This window comes from Vespa mandarinia, chromosome 2, assembly GCF_050613455.1.
Source record: "Vespa mandarinia isolate Hongniang chromosome 2, ASM5061345v1, whole genome shotgun sequence".
Taxonomy (NCBI): domain Eukaryota; kingdom Metazoa; phylum Arthropoda; class Insecta; order Hymenoptera; family Vespidae; genus Vespa; species Vespa mandarinia.
In genome coordinates, this window is record NC_140811.1 from 7683000 (window position 1) to 7702500 (window position 19501).

General features: G+C 27.1%; 1 protein-coding gene and 1 long non-coding RNA gene across 10 annotated transcripts in view; one reads left to right on the plus strand and one right to left on the minus strand.

Annotated features, from left to right (window-relative positions):
- The window catches only part of scrib (scribble planar cell polarity protein), a 37495-nt gene that overhangs the window by 3074 nt on the left and 14920 nt on the right, over window positions 1-19501 (minus strand). For 2 of the 9 annotated variants that reach the window (XM_085655215.1, XM_035861899.2), the window contains 31 exons: window positions 18342-18420; window positions 18149-18238; window positions 17954-18074; window positions 17474-17766; window positions 17261-17394; window positions 17051-17162; window positions 16792-16958; window positions 16572-16723; window positions 15921-16031; window positions 15610-15828; window positions 15266-15502; window positions 15017-15104; window positions 14397-14561; window positions 14131-14306; window positions 13911-14048; window positions 13693-13845; window positions 13548-13628; window positions 12605-13411; window positions 11305-11412; window positions 10971-11150; window positions 9499-9657; window positions 9037-9417; window positions 8804-8959; window positions 4138-4596; window positions 3630-3741; window positions 3477-3533; window positions 3280-3394; window positions 1643-1748; window positions 1390-1503; window positions 1144-1269; window positions 743-943 (listed from right to left, as the gene is read on the minus strand). In XM_085655215.1, the coding sequence (XP_085511341.1) occupies window positions 743-943; window positions 1144-1269; window positions 1390-1503; window positions 1643-1748; window positions 3280-3394; window positions 3477-3533; window positions 3630-3741; window positions 4138-4596; window positions 8804-8959; window positions 9037-9417; window positions 9499-9657; window positions 10971-11150; window positions 11305-11412; window positions 12605-13411; window positions 13548-13628; window positions 13693-13845; window positions 13911-14048; window positions 14131-14306; window positions 14397-14561; window positions 15017-15104; window positions 15266-15502; window positions 15610-15828; window positions 15921-16031; window positions 16572-16723; window positions 16792-16958; window positions 17051-17162; window positions 17261-17394; window positions 17474-17766; window positions 17954-18074; window positions 18149-18238; window positions 18342-18420 (5597 nt within the window). Of the gene's footprint in view, window positions 1-304; window positions 398-742; window positions 944-1143; window positions 1270-1389; window positions 1504-1642; window positions 1749-3279; window positions 3395-3476; window positions 3534-3629; window positions 3742-4137; window positions 4597-8803; window positions 8960-9036; window positions 9418-9498; window positions 9658-10970; window positions 11151-11304; window positions 11413-12604; window positions 13412-13547; window positions 13629-13692; window positions 13846-13910; window positions 14049-14130; window positions 14307-14396; window positions 14562-15016; window positions 15105-15265; window positions 15503-15609; window positions 15829-15920; window positions 16032-16571; window positions 16724-16791; window positions 16959-17050; window positions 17163-17260; window positions 17395-17473; window positions 17767-17953; window positions 18075-18148; window positions 18239-18341; window positions 18421-19501 lie in introns of all 9 variants that reach the window. The other 7 variants (XR_014981835.1, XM_085655217.1, XM_085655220.1 and 4 more) reach the window with 7 other exon arrangements.
- LOC146873180 (uncharacterized) lies at window positions 1668-3344 on the plus strand. Its single transcript, XR_014981837.1, has 4 exons — window positions 1668-1755; window positions 2468-2514; window positions 2632-2728; window positions 3205-3344. It is a non-coding gene; the product is annotated as an uncharacterized LOC146873180 (long non-coding RNA).

A 19501-nucleotide genomic window follows, 5' to 3' on the forward strand; every position in this document is an offset into this window, starting at 1 on the left:
AAACATTGATGCATAAATTATTCTTGATAGTATACAAAATCAGGTATAAAATCAAAATGTAGTAGATAAGAACAACATTCTAAGATAGACAAATCCAATAAATAAATAATATTCTAATAAAACAAATTATAAATAAATATAACATAAAACATTTAATATATAAAACAATTTCGCATTAGTATTTTTATAAAAAAAACAATATAAATAATACTAATAATGATTATAATAAGCAACTAAAGAAGAAACACATATGTTAACAATTAAATTAGTAAGGTGTTATATAAGAAAACTAAACGAGCATTACCAATAGTATGAGAAGATATTGTTAGTGATCTGTGGAAATGAAATCATTTGCTCAAGGTGGTGCAGGTTGTAAATCCAGAGTGAGAGTTGGTTTCTTGGAACAGCAAATAGAAAGATTAACTACTGTTACCCCTTATGTGTTATATGCTTAAGCTTAACATTCAAAGGCATGCATGTGTGTAGAATCATCCGAATATTAAATTCAAATGTTTTCATAGTTTGTCTGTAGGCACATAGTTATAGAGATATGAATCAGTGAATCCAGTTATTTATCTATCATCTACCTTTCATCTTTTTATTTGATATCAATTTTTATATTTATAATAAAACATGACTAAAAAGATAGTGCTCTAAAGATATTGTGCCCATCGTTTTTGTCCAATGGTATATAAAATAACTTTGGTGCATGAATTCTGTGCGAAATTTAGAATCATAGTACCTGTCGCTCAATTAGCTTCTCGACGTATTCGACTGTTCGTACACGACGTTCACCTGTCACTTCATCCACATATTCTTCAGTACGGCGAGTGACCTTCTCGTCCACTATTTTCTCAGATTCACGTATTTCTTTAGGAGGACCCACTTTGCTGCGCACAGCAAGTTTAGGAAAATCTGCGCTAGATGGCCGTAACGTAGTGAACTATGGTAGTAAGACAAACGAGATACCACTGTAGTAACATGACCATTGTATCTCACAATTAAATTGTTAGAAGCATGAGCACATAAGAGCAATTAGTAAATAACCAAGTTAATACACAACTAATAGTATAGCTAAAGGGGGTTAAATACTGTAGTATTAGATACTGCAATTGTTAAAGCTATCTTATTTCCAATGCTTACTTCAGTAATCTTTTCTTGATCAGAAATATGATCCGCATCTGTCCTATCCTCCAATGTTTCTGCCTTATCCGTTGTGTCCATCATTTCGCTCATTTTTTTAATAACTATTTGAGCCTGAAGGGCATCCTATAAATAAATTTTTGTACTCAATGTATTACAAATATATATTACTAATGTTACGACCATTTGTCCAACTTCTAATTTTTGATAAAATATAAAGATCTATATAAAACATCACTGTTATACCTGTTCAAGCGATTTTAAACGAGCTTGCCGCCATGCAGCACGTTTTTCTGCTCGTAGAGCTCGTTGTTCAGCAGGAGTCAAATGACTTTCTTCATCTTCATCAGAAATCAAGCCCTACAGATAAAAAAAGAATGTATACTTTAAACTTAACATATGCATTGTTACAGAATAAATAAAATGTTATTCTTTATTATAATCATATAATAAAAAATAATATTACACAAATAAACATTACAATGGTATTGTGTAATACCTCTTGTATCATTCTCTCCTTCAATCGACGTTCTGCCTTTGCTGTCCTCACTGTGCTCGGAACATTCTGCAGAAGAGTGACCGAACTTCGCGAACTCAGTCTGCTACTGTAAGGTAATGAGCATGCATGCTGACAAATTACATTCGTGTCTGAATATTCTAATGTTTATTTATACAAAAAGAAAAAAAAATTACAAAAGCAATGAACGGTACAAAGGCAAGAGAAAATATACACTACATATTTACAAATATTTAAAAATTAAAAAACTAGTCTGCTGGTCATATTACAGCAGATAAGATGTATTTATAATTAAAATTCAAATTATCAAGAACTGATAGATTCTGGGCAGTAATTATTATATTCTGAAGTAGCATTGAAGAAGAATTATGTTTAGTAAATATAATTCAATTAACATGATATAATTTATCGTAATTATACGATTATTATTGTTAATTCATTATGCAGAATCTCTCAACTATATTCTTATTGCACAAAATAAACTGCCTAAGCATGCTTCTTATGATCAAGGCATACATGAAATTGTAACCCATCTTCCCTCTATTATCTTTAGTGAAGTATGCATTATAATTTGATTTTTACTAATTCCTTCAGTGAGTGCAAGCAATATTTTATCTGCCTAGATACAATATTTGCTATAGTAATCTCTAAGCTCATAAGCCAATATGCCTCATTATTTAAGAAGCATTATCTAATTGGAATACGATTGTACTGTAATTATGTCTTTTAAAGCATGCAACAATTTAAGCTCTTAAAGTATACAAACATATACAAAATAAGGTTAATGATATTCTTTATGTCAAACAGGTGGTACTCTTAGATGTAATATAAAACGATTATACATTCGTCATAAGGTAAATTAATTGTTGTGTAATCCTACATTTTCTATTATTATTACCATTGTAAGAAAAATTTTATAATGTATGTAAAAAAATTTAACTATAAAGATTGATTTTTAAAAATCCTTACAGTGTAGTTTAAGAATGGCGTGACTGAAGAAGTAACTGTCTATTTTTTAATACTTATAAGATAAATGATATTACCAGCTTACATTGTTCTATGATAAATGTGAGTGTATTATAATAATAATAATAATAATGATAATAATAATAATAATAATAATAATAATAATAATAATAATAATAATAATAATAATAATAATAATAATAATAATAATAATAATAGTAATAATAACAACAACAACAATATTAATATAATAATAATAATAATAATAATAATAATAATAATAATAATAATAATAATAATAATAATAATAATACTTCGTATTTTTATATACAAGTGTAATAAATCAAGTATGAAATAGGTTTTTTGAAAATGGTGCATTATATGCGTGTATATGCGTGCATGTGCTTTCGTATACTTTAGAAATGTATGTAATTCTTAAAAATAAGCAGCAAATACTGCCTCTTCACTAAGTGCTAAAAAGTGCAAAGTCTATATAATAGAACAAGAGTTTGCTACTGTATGTAGTTTGAATGAAAAATGATAATGATAAATAATTAAAATTTTTTGTTCAACGTTAGATGTTTCATACACAGACTAGAGTAGATGAAAACATAACGTGAAGATGCGAAGAATGGATACAGTATATGGCTTACTTAGGGCGCCTGTCATCCTGATCTATTGTATCTTCCAAATCTTCAAGACCTTCATTTTCATCCAGTTGGGCCCATGATTTTAATTCATCTCTTGTTAACGTTGCAATTTTTTTTTCTATAATTAAAGAATATGCAATTTACAATAACAATTAAAGAATATTATTAAATGAATAATTATTTTACATAATTTGTATTACCTTCTTCTTGTTTCATCTTTTCAACTTCATCTTGACTTAAAAAGCTAAATACTTTTTCTGAAATATAAATGAAATTTTTAAATGTTTAACTTCATTAGAATATTTTAATAGGAATATAAACTTTGCTCTATAATTTTCCAAGTATTCTTTTACCTGGTTTAGGAGAAGGTTTAAGATGTTCTTCCATGGCACTTTCAAACAATTTCTTCTTATCACTGACTGACATTTTTACTGGTGACGGTGATGGAGATGATGTTGGTGAAAGCTGTTCATAAAATTTATGTGAATAAAAACAAAAAATAACAATATTATATTACTTTAAAAATACATATAAAAAATTATAATAAAAAAATTAATAAAAAATTTTAATAATTAGAGATTATCATTTAAAACTAAAATTATTGATCGTATATATTATTATACATGGCATATTAAATTAAGAATATTTTTATGCTATAATTTTTTTAAATCTTTAATAAACAAAAAGTTCTATTATTATATAAATTATTAATTTTATAATGTATATATCTTTTTTAATATTGCCATAAATTTCAAACGAAATTTGATGCAATAAACTGATGGTAAATGAAACATATCCCTTATAATATTTTATAATTAGAGCAGTACAGTAATTTTAATTACACATGCTTGCAAAACCCACCTCAACCTGAACCTTTCCATCAACAGAGCGTGCTATCTGTCGTTTGTTAAAGCAAGTTGAAGAACTTAATTTCCCCACATATTCAGGAGCAGTCATAGGTGTAGGAGGAAGTTGAAAACGTGGTTGTGTATTTTGTACTGGGTTTTGATAAGTTTTTTTTGGATAGGAAGATATTTGAGATTGTGTAAGAAACGTTTCATGCATGGATGGGAATAACTCTTTGGATATTGATTTAAATTTTACAGTGGGCGAAAAGGGAACACCAACCGTGCTTTCTTTAGAAACTGGTGGAAGATCAGCAAATGTAATGCTACGTTTAGGTACTGTAAAATTCTTCTTTTTTGGGGAAGGTAATGTTTGGGTAGAAGCAGAACGATTGAAATTTGCAGTTGTAGTAAGAGTAGAGACCGGAGATTTTGTTGAAGAACAATCCATTGGTGCTCCAATTTTTTCTTTCCACTGAATAAATAAGACCAAAATCATATTAGTATCGTTGATATAATGTAATAAAGATATGATAAGATAAATCTAATGAAAATACTATGTTAAAAAAGATGAAATTTAGAATATATTACAAAATCAGATTTATATTTCTACAATTATAAATATACGTGCATATTACGAAAATTGTGAGAAAATATACAAAAAAAAATTATTTTCATCGAATAAAAATTTTTCGTAAAAAAAAAATCTTCAAATATTAATAAAATTGTGCATGTATGCTTTTTTACAACTAAAGTAATTATAGTGTGTGCATTCAAATAAACTATATGCTATATATTTATAATAGACAAAATAATATAATGCTATTTTACAAGTCTTTTTATATATTGCAATATGTAATTGCATTTCATAAATAATTTGGTACAATCAGAAAGTTCATCATTATATTTTAGAAACAGATTTATTTTTGACACTACATGTCATACAAAATCTATGTCAGAATTAAAAAGGAATCAGTTTCAAATCTATTCGTTTTATGTTTGTTTTTTCTTGTTCCTTTAGTGTGTGATTTCATTGTACTATTATTGCAACAATTAATGCAGCTTTGCACATAATTTTATTTATGTACTTTTCCATTAATATGAAAAAGCCAGTTTTTCTTTTCTAAAGTTTCTTAATATTTGTACCCTATCCTTTTTTATTTTACTCATATCAATGCATTATAGAATACTCTGAAACAATATAAAAGTTTAAAAATGATTTAAAATAATAGTTTAATACCAGGAACTGCTTGTTAGTTAACATGTCAATCAATTTGAATTTATATATGACTTTTACCTATAATTAATTATTCAAATACAACGAATGTAACCGTTTTCAGAATCATCCTATGCATCGATATATGAAAACATTATTCAAATGTGCTTCTATATCAATCAACTGGAGCTTTAACATCCTTTCATTTTATTAATAGATAAATATCTTATTTTTATACTTTGTAATAATATATAAACATCTGGTCCATTAGAATTATGTTCAACATATAACATTTATAGAAAATTTATAAATTACAGTACACTGATTTATACCTCATTAATGATATGAGTTTACTGTAGCAATGAACATTGTAGAGAACTAGCACTTTTAATTTAGAATGAATGCAAGTGTTACATGCAACATGTTTTATAAACAATACAATAATTTCGTTTCTCTTCATTTTTTTTGGTGTACATGATTTTTATGATGTAATTGTAAATTGATATTTATGGATACATTATCTGGCTAATGATGGAACACTATTCATTTTTTCTAGTGACTATAAGATAATATCTATAGTATAAAAAATAAGACTTTTTATAGCAAATTATGATTATAAGATAATAATGTTCAAATTGTCAAAAATTATAAAAATTTCTATGAATTAATGATTTAATAAAATTTCTATTTACCATTTAATGAGATAATAAGTTAAATTAATACATTTTTGAGAAAGAAATTGTACTAATTTGCCTTATTTTTTCCGTGATAGTAAATATGATATCAAATAATCAAATTGAAATGTTAAATGTTTCATATTTTTAAACTACATTACTAATGATATAAAAATGTCACTTCTGTATATTAAGCATAATATCCGTAACATGTGATTATATATATATAATCACATGATTATATATATCAGTTTCTCAGTGTTATTGTAAATATAGACTTGTGCGATATTTTGCACTGTACATATTTAGTTGATCATTTTATAAATATGTGTAATGTTTTTAAGAAAAAAGTTAAATATGTCCTGTATGACAAATGTTCACATTCTGGACATATAATAGTCACCATTAACAAGGAATTCTCAGAAAATATCACTTCTGTTCATGATACATAAAATTCTATAATGTGAGATATGGATTACTTCTGTTAATAGAACACTGACTCTCAGTAATTCAATTGCCAATTCATATATCACAACTTTTTACCTTTCTGAATATTTAATTTTGTAGCCCAGAAGCATCACAAACTCTAAGTCAGTCCATAAAATTCTATCCACTACTCCATATGTACCTAATATTTCAAAGTTAATTGGAAATAAGCCTCAGAATCAGTGTATAAACGTTGCTAGAAAATATCTGATTAAAATAGTGAGAAACACTCTGCGCTTTAACTTCTGCCTACCTATCACAGAAATATTTTTCTCATTATAACCGATACCTATAAACAAAGAAATGACCAATATATACATGAGAATCTTTAGTTTAGGAAGATATCACACTTTTATAGTGTTAGAAAAATCTTAATCTCTTGACATAATCAAAGCAACAAACCAATTACGGAATGAATTCATCCATTAGTTAGATTCTCGATAATGCTCCTAATGTTATAATGGCAGTATTATTAAAAAATGCAATAACAATAGTTAAATTGTATAACAATGATATACACGGAAACGCAATAAACAATGAATAATGAATTTATATCATGAATTTGCTTAGAATTATTTATATTATGGCACAATCCTGTGGAATCAGAGGTATGGACGTAGACACAGGGAAAATGAGTAGAGGGTCGAACGACTCACTCCTGTTAGAGGGCAGCCAAAGTAGCACTATCACCTTCCACTGTCTGTAAACACGTTAAATATGTCTTGTTTTGGCGCTCAGGAGAGCATGCGACGCTAAAAACACTGACAAACGTACAACTCATGCGCCATGTAAAAGTAATGTAATTAGAATGAATATACAATAGTAAGGATTTATAGATTTTACAATTGTAAGGTTTTTGTTAAAATATTTGTTCTTGATACAATATTTTTTATTAACAAACTTTGAAACTTTTCATTTATGAATAATTTACAATTTTCAATTGTTAGTATGCTGATCGAATGCTATCATCATTCTAACAAAATTATTATCCAACAGCAGTGTGTGTTATAATGTATTATAAAAAGGATGAAGATTTGGTTATTATAAATGTGCACATGGATAATTATATTATACAAATTTGTATTGAAATATGTATGTCATCTTATATAAGATGATATATATATAGTATAATAAATGTGATTTTTCACGATGCATATAGTTGATCATTAAAAGTGCTTATAGTATTTCTACATATCTGTTTTCATAATGCACTATAGATCATAAATATTATTTAATTTCATTTTATTTGGACTAATATAGCCATATGATTAAAGTGTATAAAGAATAGTATAAAAAATGTAGCAGAATATTTTATTTTATAAAAGATTATTTAATATTTTAAATCCAAAGCAGTTCAACAGTCATAAGTGATAGGTAAATACTTTTTCAAAATGTTGTTTAAATCTTTGTACTTTTTTTTTGTAATTTTTAAATAACATAAAAATTTTGTTTTGTATGTGTATGTGTATGCACATGTACATTTACATATTTAAATTAAAAACAAGAAAATAATAACAATAAAAAAAGAAAAAATAAGGCAATAAACAAAAAATACTACTAACTAAAAATAAAAAGATTTATGAATATTGTATAGATTATTAAAAAGCCTAAAAAAAGATTTGATTATGATATTCTTTAGTGCTTGACATATTTTAGTATCGCATGTTATCCATCATTCGTATTAGTATACATCTTTCTCATTTTCCCGATGTAAGCCCTATTTTTATTACAAATGCAGAATATTTTAAGATTTACTTTCTTTCTCATGAATATGCTGTTATATCATTATATAATTTAATAATGATATATTAGAAAAAAATACTTTATTAATGAGGTAGATATATGAGTAGATTTTGGTCCCTATGCAGACATATTTTAAGAAAAATGTGTCTGTAGATTTTGTCAAAGATTTTTTTCTTATATCTAGTCATAAAAAAATTGGTAAGTTTAGTTTATAATTTATATAATATATATATTCTACACTCGTATAATTAATATCTCAATAAGAGGAATATATCATATAAAAATGAGAAATATTCTTTGACATCATCAAAGGAAAAGGGATACGTTCTACCATATTATAAAGTACATGAACATACATCTATGATTAATATAATTAGAATAATTTATATTTCCTAATTATTAATTAATTAATACAATTAGACATGCTGCTATATATTATGATACAATAAATATAAATAAACAAGTATTTTTAGAGATATGTCTACTAAATTTTGCATGCATTGCAAAGTTCAATTCATGTGTTCACAATAAACGAAATGAGATATTATAAATGAAATACTTACTGTTGGATTCTGTGGAGCTAATGTATGTTTACTCATCACGATCGTGGTAGTCTTGAGATCCTTTGTACCACTTGGGGACTTCGGTGGTACGACCATATCAACTGGACTATTTGATTTATTTACTAGAGATTCTGCTGCTCTCACTACATCTAGAACCTTTAACATAAAATAATTATTTTTAAGCATACGTTTTGAAAAGCACTTTAAACAGATATTAATGGAGTGTAACTTACTTTCTCAGGAGTAGATTTTTCCCTTTGTTCAATTAAAGCTCGCTCCCTCTCTTCTTGTTCCCATGCTACAAGCTCGGCTTTCATTTCCTGTTCTTGTCTAAGTGTTGCAGCTTCTTCATCATCACGATCTAAGCTAGATATACTTTGCGATAATGATTTGATGTCGTCTGTAGGTGGATCTTTAAACTCTCGTGAAACTCTTGATTCTTTAGAATCTCTGCCATCGGATAAAGGTAATACTGACTCAACTTCATTTTTGTCATAACCTTTACAAACTACCAAAGTGATTGTATTTCCTGAGCACCGGAGAATGTTTACAGCTTCTTGATGAGTTGCACCCAATAACGATGTTCCATTTACTTCTAGTAACCTCATGCCAACCTGTCCAAATAATGTATTTTTAATATGTAAATAATAAAATATTTGAGAAGTACAACTTTTATTAAACTTTAACTGATTTACCTTTAATCTTCCATCTCTTTTAGCTGCTCCACCTGAATTAATTTTAGATATAAAAACTCCTTCATCTGTATGATCAAGGGGGTTGCCTTTTTGACCTCTAAGTCCTCCTTTAATATGCATTCCCAATTTTTCTCCTGGTTCTTTTATAATTACTAATTCCTAAAAAGTAACAATACATTATTATTTATTTTTACATTATTTTTTAATATCTTCTTTATTTGTAATATATTTTATATAATATATTATATAAATAATTATTTTATTAAATATTTTTAACAATTTTTTAGACATAGAAATATTATACCATATATATGTAAATTTGTTGTTTTTATACTTCGTTATAATTTATTTTAACAATTTTTTAGACATAAAAATATTGCACCATATATATGTAAATTTGTGGTTTTTATTACTTCGTTTTTTATGACTTTAAGCAATTTTCTATACTTTTATGAAATATAAATATTTAGTAAATTTATGATTGTACAAATGATATAAAGCATAGGAAGCATTTAAAAAGAACACTATGATTCTCTAAAAAGTTTTGCCTGGACATAAGCAATCATCTGTGAATCAGTGCTGAGCTTGTTTACAGCCTTGGTGTAGGAGGAAGCAAAATATTTAAAATCAAAATAACAGGTCAAATGCATTGAGTACTTACTGTCACAGGGATGTACTCTATTTCGACCAGCTTGTAGGACAAATTATAAAAAAATTGCATTAAGTAAGGAAAATAGGTAAACTATCGAGTGCCATTCATTGCAATTTACAGGCATAATAATTATCAGCACAAGCATAATAAAAGAAAAAAAAAAAAAAGAAAAAAAATAAAATCGCTAAATAAAATCGAAGATCATCTGTATAATACACATGTATTATGTATGTATGTGACATACAAGCGCAATGTTACAATTACTGCAGAAAAACATATTTTTTACAACAATAAAAAAACAATAAGTATCCAGTATATATAAGAATACATCAGATATAGTGTTTCTCTTTTCAATATTATAAAATAAGAAAAATTAGATTTATAAAAAATAAATATAACTGTGATATAAATTTAAATACTCAATCCAAGCATACTTGGAAAGCGTGTTTCACCTCTATGAAAAATGGAAAGGTAGCGGTAAGCTTCTTTTAAAAGATGTTAATAAAAAAAAAGAAAACAAAAAAAAACTTGTAATACTATTAAAAATATATATGAATATATCTATAACTTATTAATTGTATAAAATTTACAATTATGAATTATATATAAAGATTATTTAAGAAGATGATCTATTTAGCAATATTTACATATACATTTTTATCATTTAAATATATAATAATATATAATATAAAAATACAAGTGTTTGTATTTTTATATCAAATTTTCTCATTATATTATTAATTAAATAAACTAATATAATATGAAAAATCGCCAATCATATATGTAAGCATTGTATATCTAAAATTGAATTATTTCTTACCTGATAACTTTCTGGAAGAGGATCATGCTGTACAGTAAGTACAATTTGATCTCCAGGTCGTAAAAGTTCCATTACAGCTTCCTGATGAGTTGCTTTTGTTACATCAGTCCCGTTTACCTTCAGTATTCTATCACCCATTCTAAGCTTACCAGATTTTGCTGCTATACCACCAGGTACAACCTAATATTATATATATATATATATATATATATATATATATATGCATGTACATATATTATATTCTTGTAACAATACTTCTCAGTAATTGTAAGTACATCAAATAAAATATACATTTTTATATTTATAATTATAATTATATAATATGAATACTTACGTGAGATATAAAAATTCCTGGTTCCTTTGCACCAAATGGAGTACAGGAATGATCAGTTCCTCCTATTATACTGAATCCAAGTGATCCTTCTTTCACCAACACGACATCCTAAACATTTATTACTTTATAATTAAGAATTTTAACAAAGCTTAATATATGTTTTATTTCTCTTTTATTTTTACAAATACATAGAATATTGTATTTGTTTTTATATTCATATACAAATAAGCACAATATATATAATAATTTTAACATTTTATTAATACTAATAATTAACTGAACGTAGGAGTAAGGTGAATATTTAAAAACATAAAAAGTACAGTACATCTCTATTTATATATGAATGTTTTATGTTTCTAACTATGTAAAAATGGCCAATATAAGAAATTTGGATTTTATAGACAAAACTGTGAAGAATCCAACTTGTACACACATTTTTTTTAGCAAGCATAATGAGAAAAATTTTCAAATAATTTATTTTACTTACCTGTTTCCATGTCTGAGGGTAAGTACTCAGTATGAATAAATTAAAGAAGCACATAAATTGCCCATATAACCAACTTAAAACCCAACTAATTTTTTGATACAATTATTCAAAACATTTCTTAAGTTATATAAAAGACATAATAATATGCGAGCATTCAGCATTGCATTCGTATTTCGAACTAAGTAATATTGTATATATGAATATTTTAAGCATGCAAAAATTCTTCATATCTTGAATATAATTATATAAAAATTATAAATTTGATATAAATGTAATTTTATAATTGAACTATAATATCGACATACGTAATTATTATATTTTTTTAGATATACATAATTATCATGCAAATTAGATTATTATAGAAATTTATTTTCATTCAATTTACTTTAAGATTTGTATTCTTAATTACCTTCAAAGCATGGAAACAAGTTAAAAAAACAGATAATATAAGCAAACATTCAGACATATTTTATCCTTAATAAATAAAATTACACATTCAACTACAAACAAAATTTGATGCTGCAAAAAATATAAAATGGACATGGCTTTAAAAAGAGGTATAATAAAGTCATTAGGAAATTATATTATGGATTATATAGTATGTAAATGCTTATTGTATGAAGTAAGATATAGTGAAATAAATAAATTAACATATTGGATGAAAAAATACGATATTCATACATAAAATATATAATCCAAAGGATGATAAACCCAAAAACTATATAAAAAGAAAAAAAATGCTATTAATGTAATATTAAATTAAACGTAACATTAGAAATGTAATGTATGACATGCAGCTACCTAGGCACATACCTCAATAATAACTGGCTGCACCAGTTGATTATCAGTCACTCTAGTAACGACGGTCTCTGTGAGTGTACTCTTTGTGATGGTTTCAGTAACTTTACCAATTGTCGTAGGAGCTGGAGGAAAGTTAACATCTCCGGGTAGATTGTCAGGTTGCTTGATTGTCACTGTCACAATAGGACCTTGATGGGAATCTGGCGAAGGTGAGGATGTTGGAGGTCGAAGGAAATGGGCAGGAATCATGGCCTGAAATTCCTCGTTGGTGATTGGCTTCGGTACCTGTATATCTTCCAACGGGGATGTTGGTCTAGGTTCCGTTGAAGACGTAGGTGTAGAATTAGTATTAGTAGTTGGTGTTGTCGTTGGCTGCGTTACACTGTGTCTTGGAGCAGGTTGTGGATAAATTTGACTATTTGTTGGACTAAGCGGCACAGAAGGAACGCTTTTAACGTTATTTCCTGGATCACCAATGCCATTCATTTTTGGTGCTGCATTTACCATGTCTAATTTTATTGGTGGTGGTGTTTTTGAAGTAGGACTTGGAGATAAAGTTTTCTCAGCATCCATAGAACGACGATAACCAGCGTAAGCTGGTCTATTTGCCATATAGCTATTAGCATTATATAAACCTGTATACGGTCTAGGTGCACCAATAACGCGAGGCGATTTCTCAGATGGAGTTACTATTGTAGCTGGATTTGCTTGAGAAAGTGGCATTTCACGTTCAACAACGAGTCGAACAAATCTTTCTAAGCCCGTAAGTAAAGCTACTGCTTGTTCATGTTTGGCTCCTCTCATTTCAACACCATTAATCTGAAGATAAATTATAATGGTTTATGTTGAACAATAAGTTGTTAATATATTTTGTTGTCAAAAAATGGATCAACTGTTATAACCATAAATATGTAGATATCAAAAATATATCCAAAAAGAAAAAAAATAAACTTACAGATATTACTTTATCTCCAACTAATAACTTGCCATCTTTTTGTGCAACTCCACCATCAGTTATCCTCGAAATATATATAGCCTAAAATTTCAGTGTTTATATTATCTTATTGAAATATTTAATTTATGTTTTATTATTCACTTACATCACTATTGTCTTTAACTGGTGGTGAACCTTCACCGCCAGCAATACTAAATCCTAGTCCATTTTGGTCCCGTATTAATGTTGTATGTATAAGAACAGACACCATAGGTTCACTACCTGCTTTTGTAGGTAATGGTTCAGGAAGCCTCTTTACCTGAATAAAGTCCAACATAATTATAAATTATAATAAAATAAAATCGAACATATATAAGAATTTACCTTCCCAGCTTCATGTGTATTACAAGTATCACCATTTTCTAAATTATGTGATAAAGCTGTAGATGATACATAAGATGTTGCGCTTGGTGCTCTACTTGTGCTCAAACTAGAGCACAATGAGTCCTTTCTCATTGAATTCTATGAAATATTATTAGAATTAGATGAAATATTATTAGAAAAAGAAGTTTGAAAAAAGAAAGAATCTTATAAAATATCAGACCTGCTCATACGATTGCACTATTCTTGTTACTTCTCTTAATACAACTAGTATCAATACACGTCCACACGCTTTGAGAACTTCAACGGCATCATAATGATCTACATTTACTACTGAAACTCCATTAACAGATATTACTTTATCTCCTACTCTTAGACCAGCTAAATCAGCAGGTCCACCTAAAGAACATTATGGTTTAAATGTTGTTATCAGATACATTTATTTAATTACATAATTTTTAAATACTGGATTTATAAAACATTTTTTACCTTCTGTAACTCTGGATATGAAAATTCCTTCATCGTCACCCTTAAATGGAGTTGATCCAATGCCTCCTGCTATAGACAAACCAAGTCCACCTGTCGTTCGTTCAATATGAATCTCATATTGTTCTTCCCTTACTTCTAACGTTGGTTCTACATCCGATGTTGTACCTAACAAATACATTATATAGTGTTATTTGTAATTTATTATAACAAATGTTTGTTATTTTTTGTTTTATGAATTATATTACCTAACTTCTTTTTATTTCTAACAAAACATCGATATTTTTTAGGCATGATATGATTAAATTCAATAAAAAGTAATTTCTTACGAATTTCTTTTTTTTTTTAATTTAATTTTAACTAGTTTATCAAAAATATTTAGTATATAATACTTTTTAACACACTCTTTACACATTCACCATCTTACAATATACTGATACATGACTAATAGATAAGATAATCACTATAGAAACCATCTCTTATCTTCTACTTTCTCTCTAGATTCTTTAAGCAATTTTATAGATCTTATATGAATCTATTAAACCTTTATATTTAACAATTTATTTTTATGTAAAAATATATTATCATTATATATAATATATATCTTATTATATATGTATTACCTTGGCTATGTACATCTATATTTTCTGAGGATTCTGTTTGTTCAGGAACAATAGTTGTAGGAGTCTCATCAGATTTTTTCATTAATGCCTAAAGAAATATAAAATAACATTTATTGTTGTGTACGCGTGCGCACGCACGTACGTACGCACACACACACACAGCCGCAGGAAAATTAATATCTATATTGTCTAATTCTAATAAACTTGTTTTGTTATAAATCAAAAAGAAAAAAAAAAAGAGAAAGTTACCTGTGCAATAAGTGAAGCTACTTTTTCTTTGTCAATTGCTGTATGAATACGTTTATTTTTTAAATGATGTGGTGTGTCCCGACGATGAAGTCTATTTGGCTTACTTGTTTCACCAGATCCTTCATAATCTGTGTCTTCTATAACAGAAAACTCGACATGCCTTTGCATATCTTCAGTTTCAGATTCATCATCATCCTTACCTTTTAAATCTGATATAGTTCCATCAGAACCTGTATTCTGTAAACAAATATTTTATGTTTTTATTTCTTTATCAACATTTTTAACGATTTTAATGTAAATTGTATTATTATAAATAGAACTATATCACATATTGATTTTCTTACAACAGTTGGTTCTGTAGCACCCTGTGAAGAAAAGGCAGCAGTTTCATTGTTAATTTGAGTATCTGTACTATCAGGTAATGTTTCCAATTCTTTTTGTTCGCCTCTAGAAACTTCATGCTCTGAAAATTGATCTTGTTCTATTATATTTTGTACTTCTTCATTGGGTTTGATTGATGTTTCTGATTCAGTTTTATCTAAACCAAATGTTTGAGAAACATCCTAAAAATGAATAATAAGTTTCATTGAAAAGAATAAATTGTAGAAATAAATCTATCCTTTCTTTAATAAATTTCAAAAGGTTAAACAATTACCTGTTCATCAGTAGAACCAGATCTACTGTCATTTCTTCCTTTACTAAATAATTTATGAGCCTTTGCTTTTAGTTCTTTCGGATGTGGTGTATTTTGTCGAACAAATGGTGTCTGAAATAAAAATATTAGTATGATGAATGATATTATTACATTAAAATATTATATCTAAGATAATATTTAATACATAAATAGATGTGTAATATTTATATAAAAGTGAAATTGGTAAATATAAAAAAGAAATTAGATTTTTAATCTAATTGTTTTCACATATCTGATTTTATTACACAAATATTATGTTACATTACGTATAAGTTTCTATAATATATTAAAACAATATATTTATCGCATCATAAGTAATTATAAATGAAAAAATTTGTTAATCTATTAAATAATATATAATAAAAATTATTATATCCATATAGTTCACAAATATCTTTAAATTGCAATATATTGGTAGCGATATTTTAAAAATATTAACATAGTAGAGAAATATCATTAAATAAATCTATTGTTGTATTAATAAAAATATTTTGATTATTAATTTAACGATGTATAAGAATTAGCTCGTTTCATGCAAGTAAGTTGTCTGAGTAAGTATAGAAAAAGACGGGTGAAAAAAGAAGGAAACCTTGCCAGTTGCGAACTGCTCACCTCCTTATCTGCTTCAGGTGGTTCATCTGTGAATTTTACCGAATGTGTTCTAGATGCTTCCCGTTCCTGCCATCCTTCATCATCACTAAGCTCAGGTATGTCTCCTTGAACAGTAGTTCTTATTCCAACCAACGTACCTAATCTTCCAGAATCTATATTCACAGTTTTATATTAGTTCATAAATATGTTAATAAGAATATAAACGCAAAAAAATACGAACCATCAGGATGATACTCCAATTGGGGCAAAAGAAAACATGTAAGTACTTTTTCTCCGGTTTCTTCATCAACATCATTTTGGAAGGTCAACATAGGTTGTGCTTGATTTTCACTCAACCAGACTGCTTTTAGGTTGAGAGTTATTAAAGAATATGGCAAGTATTGTAACCTATATATATAAAATAAAACATATTTAATGTTCCAAGAATGATATATGTTAATAAATATAAGATATATGATAAAGTATAAAGATAATTGCACCTATTTCCAGATACATCCAGAACATGTAGAGATAAACACTGGCCGACTTCTATTGGAAGGAACTTCAATTTGTTATTTCTTAAAGAAAGCACACCTAATTGTTTTAAATTTCCTACAATAAGAACACATTTCGATATATAATAAACAATAATTTAATAATATAAATGAGAATATGATAAAAATGAGGCAAAGAAGATATTGTGGCCTTACCAATTTCTGTGGGCAAAGTTTGTAAACTGTTTCTATCCACATTCAGATTATTTAAATTGAGAAGATTTCCTACAGATGCAGGTAATTCTAAAAGAAAATTTTCTGTCAAAATTAATTCTTGCAAATTCTCGCATCTGAAACAAATAATTTTCTTTTGACATATAAAATTCTAACTCTTAAATAATTTGATAGAAATAATGTAATCAACTTTACCTTCCTATATTTGGATTAAGCGTAGATAGCCTATTTTGATCAACTTTCAGAATAGTTAACTTTTTCAGATCACCAATACCATCTGGTAATTTTTCAATAACATTTTGTGATAAATGTAAATCTGTTAAAGATTCTAAACCACTTATTTCTTCAGGAAGATCCTCTAAACGATTTTCAGAAACATCTAAACATGCCAATGTTTTTAGTTCACCAATTTCAGGAGGTAAGTGCTGTAATTGGTTGTGATCCAGCCATAGTTCTTGTAATGCTGGTAATTTTCCTATGTGGGCTGGCTATAACATTCATAAGAAGTTTATTTTATCAGTCTAATGAAAGATTTGAGAAATTTTTAAATATATATTCATTTAACTGTAACTGACAATTATATACACAAAGAATAAAGAGGAAATATAGTATTTTTATAATTATTTTTGTGATCAAGAAATTACTTGAATTAAACAATGGATTACATAAACTTACTAATTCTTCAAGTTCATTATCACCAAGGTCTAGTCGTTCAAGTTTACTCAGTTTCGAAAGAGATTCAGGCAAAACCTTGAGTAAATTTTCACGTAACTCCAATGATTGTAATGCTTCCAAGCTAAATAGAATTGACCAAATAAAATTTAGAAATATAAATATATGTGAATTATATACAAAATGTTTTGAACTTACCTTCCAAAATCAGGTGGTAATTTTGCAAGGGACATATCATTCAGGCCAAGAATAGTTAAATTTCTTAGCTCTACAAACCCTGCGGGAAGTCTAAAATATATGAAAACATTTAAAATAATACATTTGAAATCAGTGACAAGAAATTTATTAACAAAAATAAATTAATATGTATAATAACACATGATTCCCTCACCTAGGAATAGGGTTACTACTAAAATCTGCAATTTGTAATGCTTGTAAGTTCTTAATGTTTTCAGGAATGTCTGGTATATCTGAAATAAAAACAGAGAACAAACTCTAAGTATATAATTTAATCGTAGATACAATTTAATATTGTCAAAAAAAATTTATTTTTCTCCAAAAAAATTGTGAATTTGAATATGGATGTAAAAAAATATTAAGTCATATTTCAATTTAAATATTCTTTCATGTGTAAAATAAATTCTCTAATCTATCCTTATTTTCCAGATCCGTTGCAACCGTGAAATTCAATTTTCCCGGTGACTGAACGATGCTATTTTTCGAAATTTACACTAGCTAAGTTTAATTCTCTACCTTCGAAAATCCAACTGTATCACAAAATTGTGAATAGATAAATTTTCTTTATTGAAACATAATTATTGTTAAGAAATTTCATTGATATTCAAAATGTATTTTTTTTATCGCTAAAAAACAAACATTACATCATTTATAAAGAATATTACGTACACAAATTATAAAATAAAGTATACCAAAAATATCAAGCAATTGCATTATTCATTTAATATAGCCTAATGATGAGATGCAATCATACACATTTATGTTATGTTTATACAAAATAGAATAACTTAATAGAAAGAATTAAAAATGATAAAATATTATGAATAAAAATATTACTGTGTTGCAGTTTACATATAGTAATTAGACACAAGCAATGATACATATATACATATATATTCATACTATACATGTATATACATTCAAAAGTTTACAGTAAAAGTAATAATTTAAAAAAAAAAACGATAACAATAAGTAGTTACTTCGAAATTTGCAAAATTTATTGCAAAGAAAATAGAAGCACGCTTTTCGTGGTAAGTAGACGGTGAAAGTATTTTTCTTTTTCTTGATAATGACTAAGCAAAATAAAGAAAGGTACAATGCCGCATGACGAATGCATATTTCTCTCTCTTTCTCCTCCTCCTCCTCTCTCACTCGTCCTTTTTTGTATCAGCGCAAATGTATATATATGTGTACTGAGGTATTTATATTCGTGCATTGTTGCATACGAGTGTGTGTTATTACTATATTGCGGCATAACGTCGAACAATTACAACCGAGCGTGATTCCGCCCAGGAGTATCCCCATGACCATCCC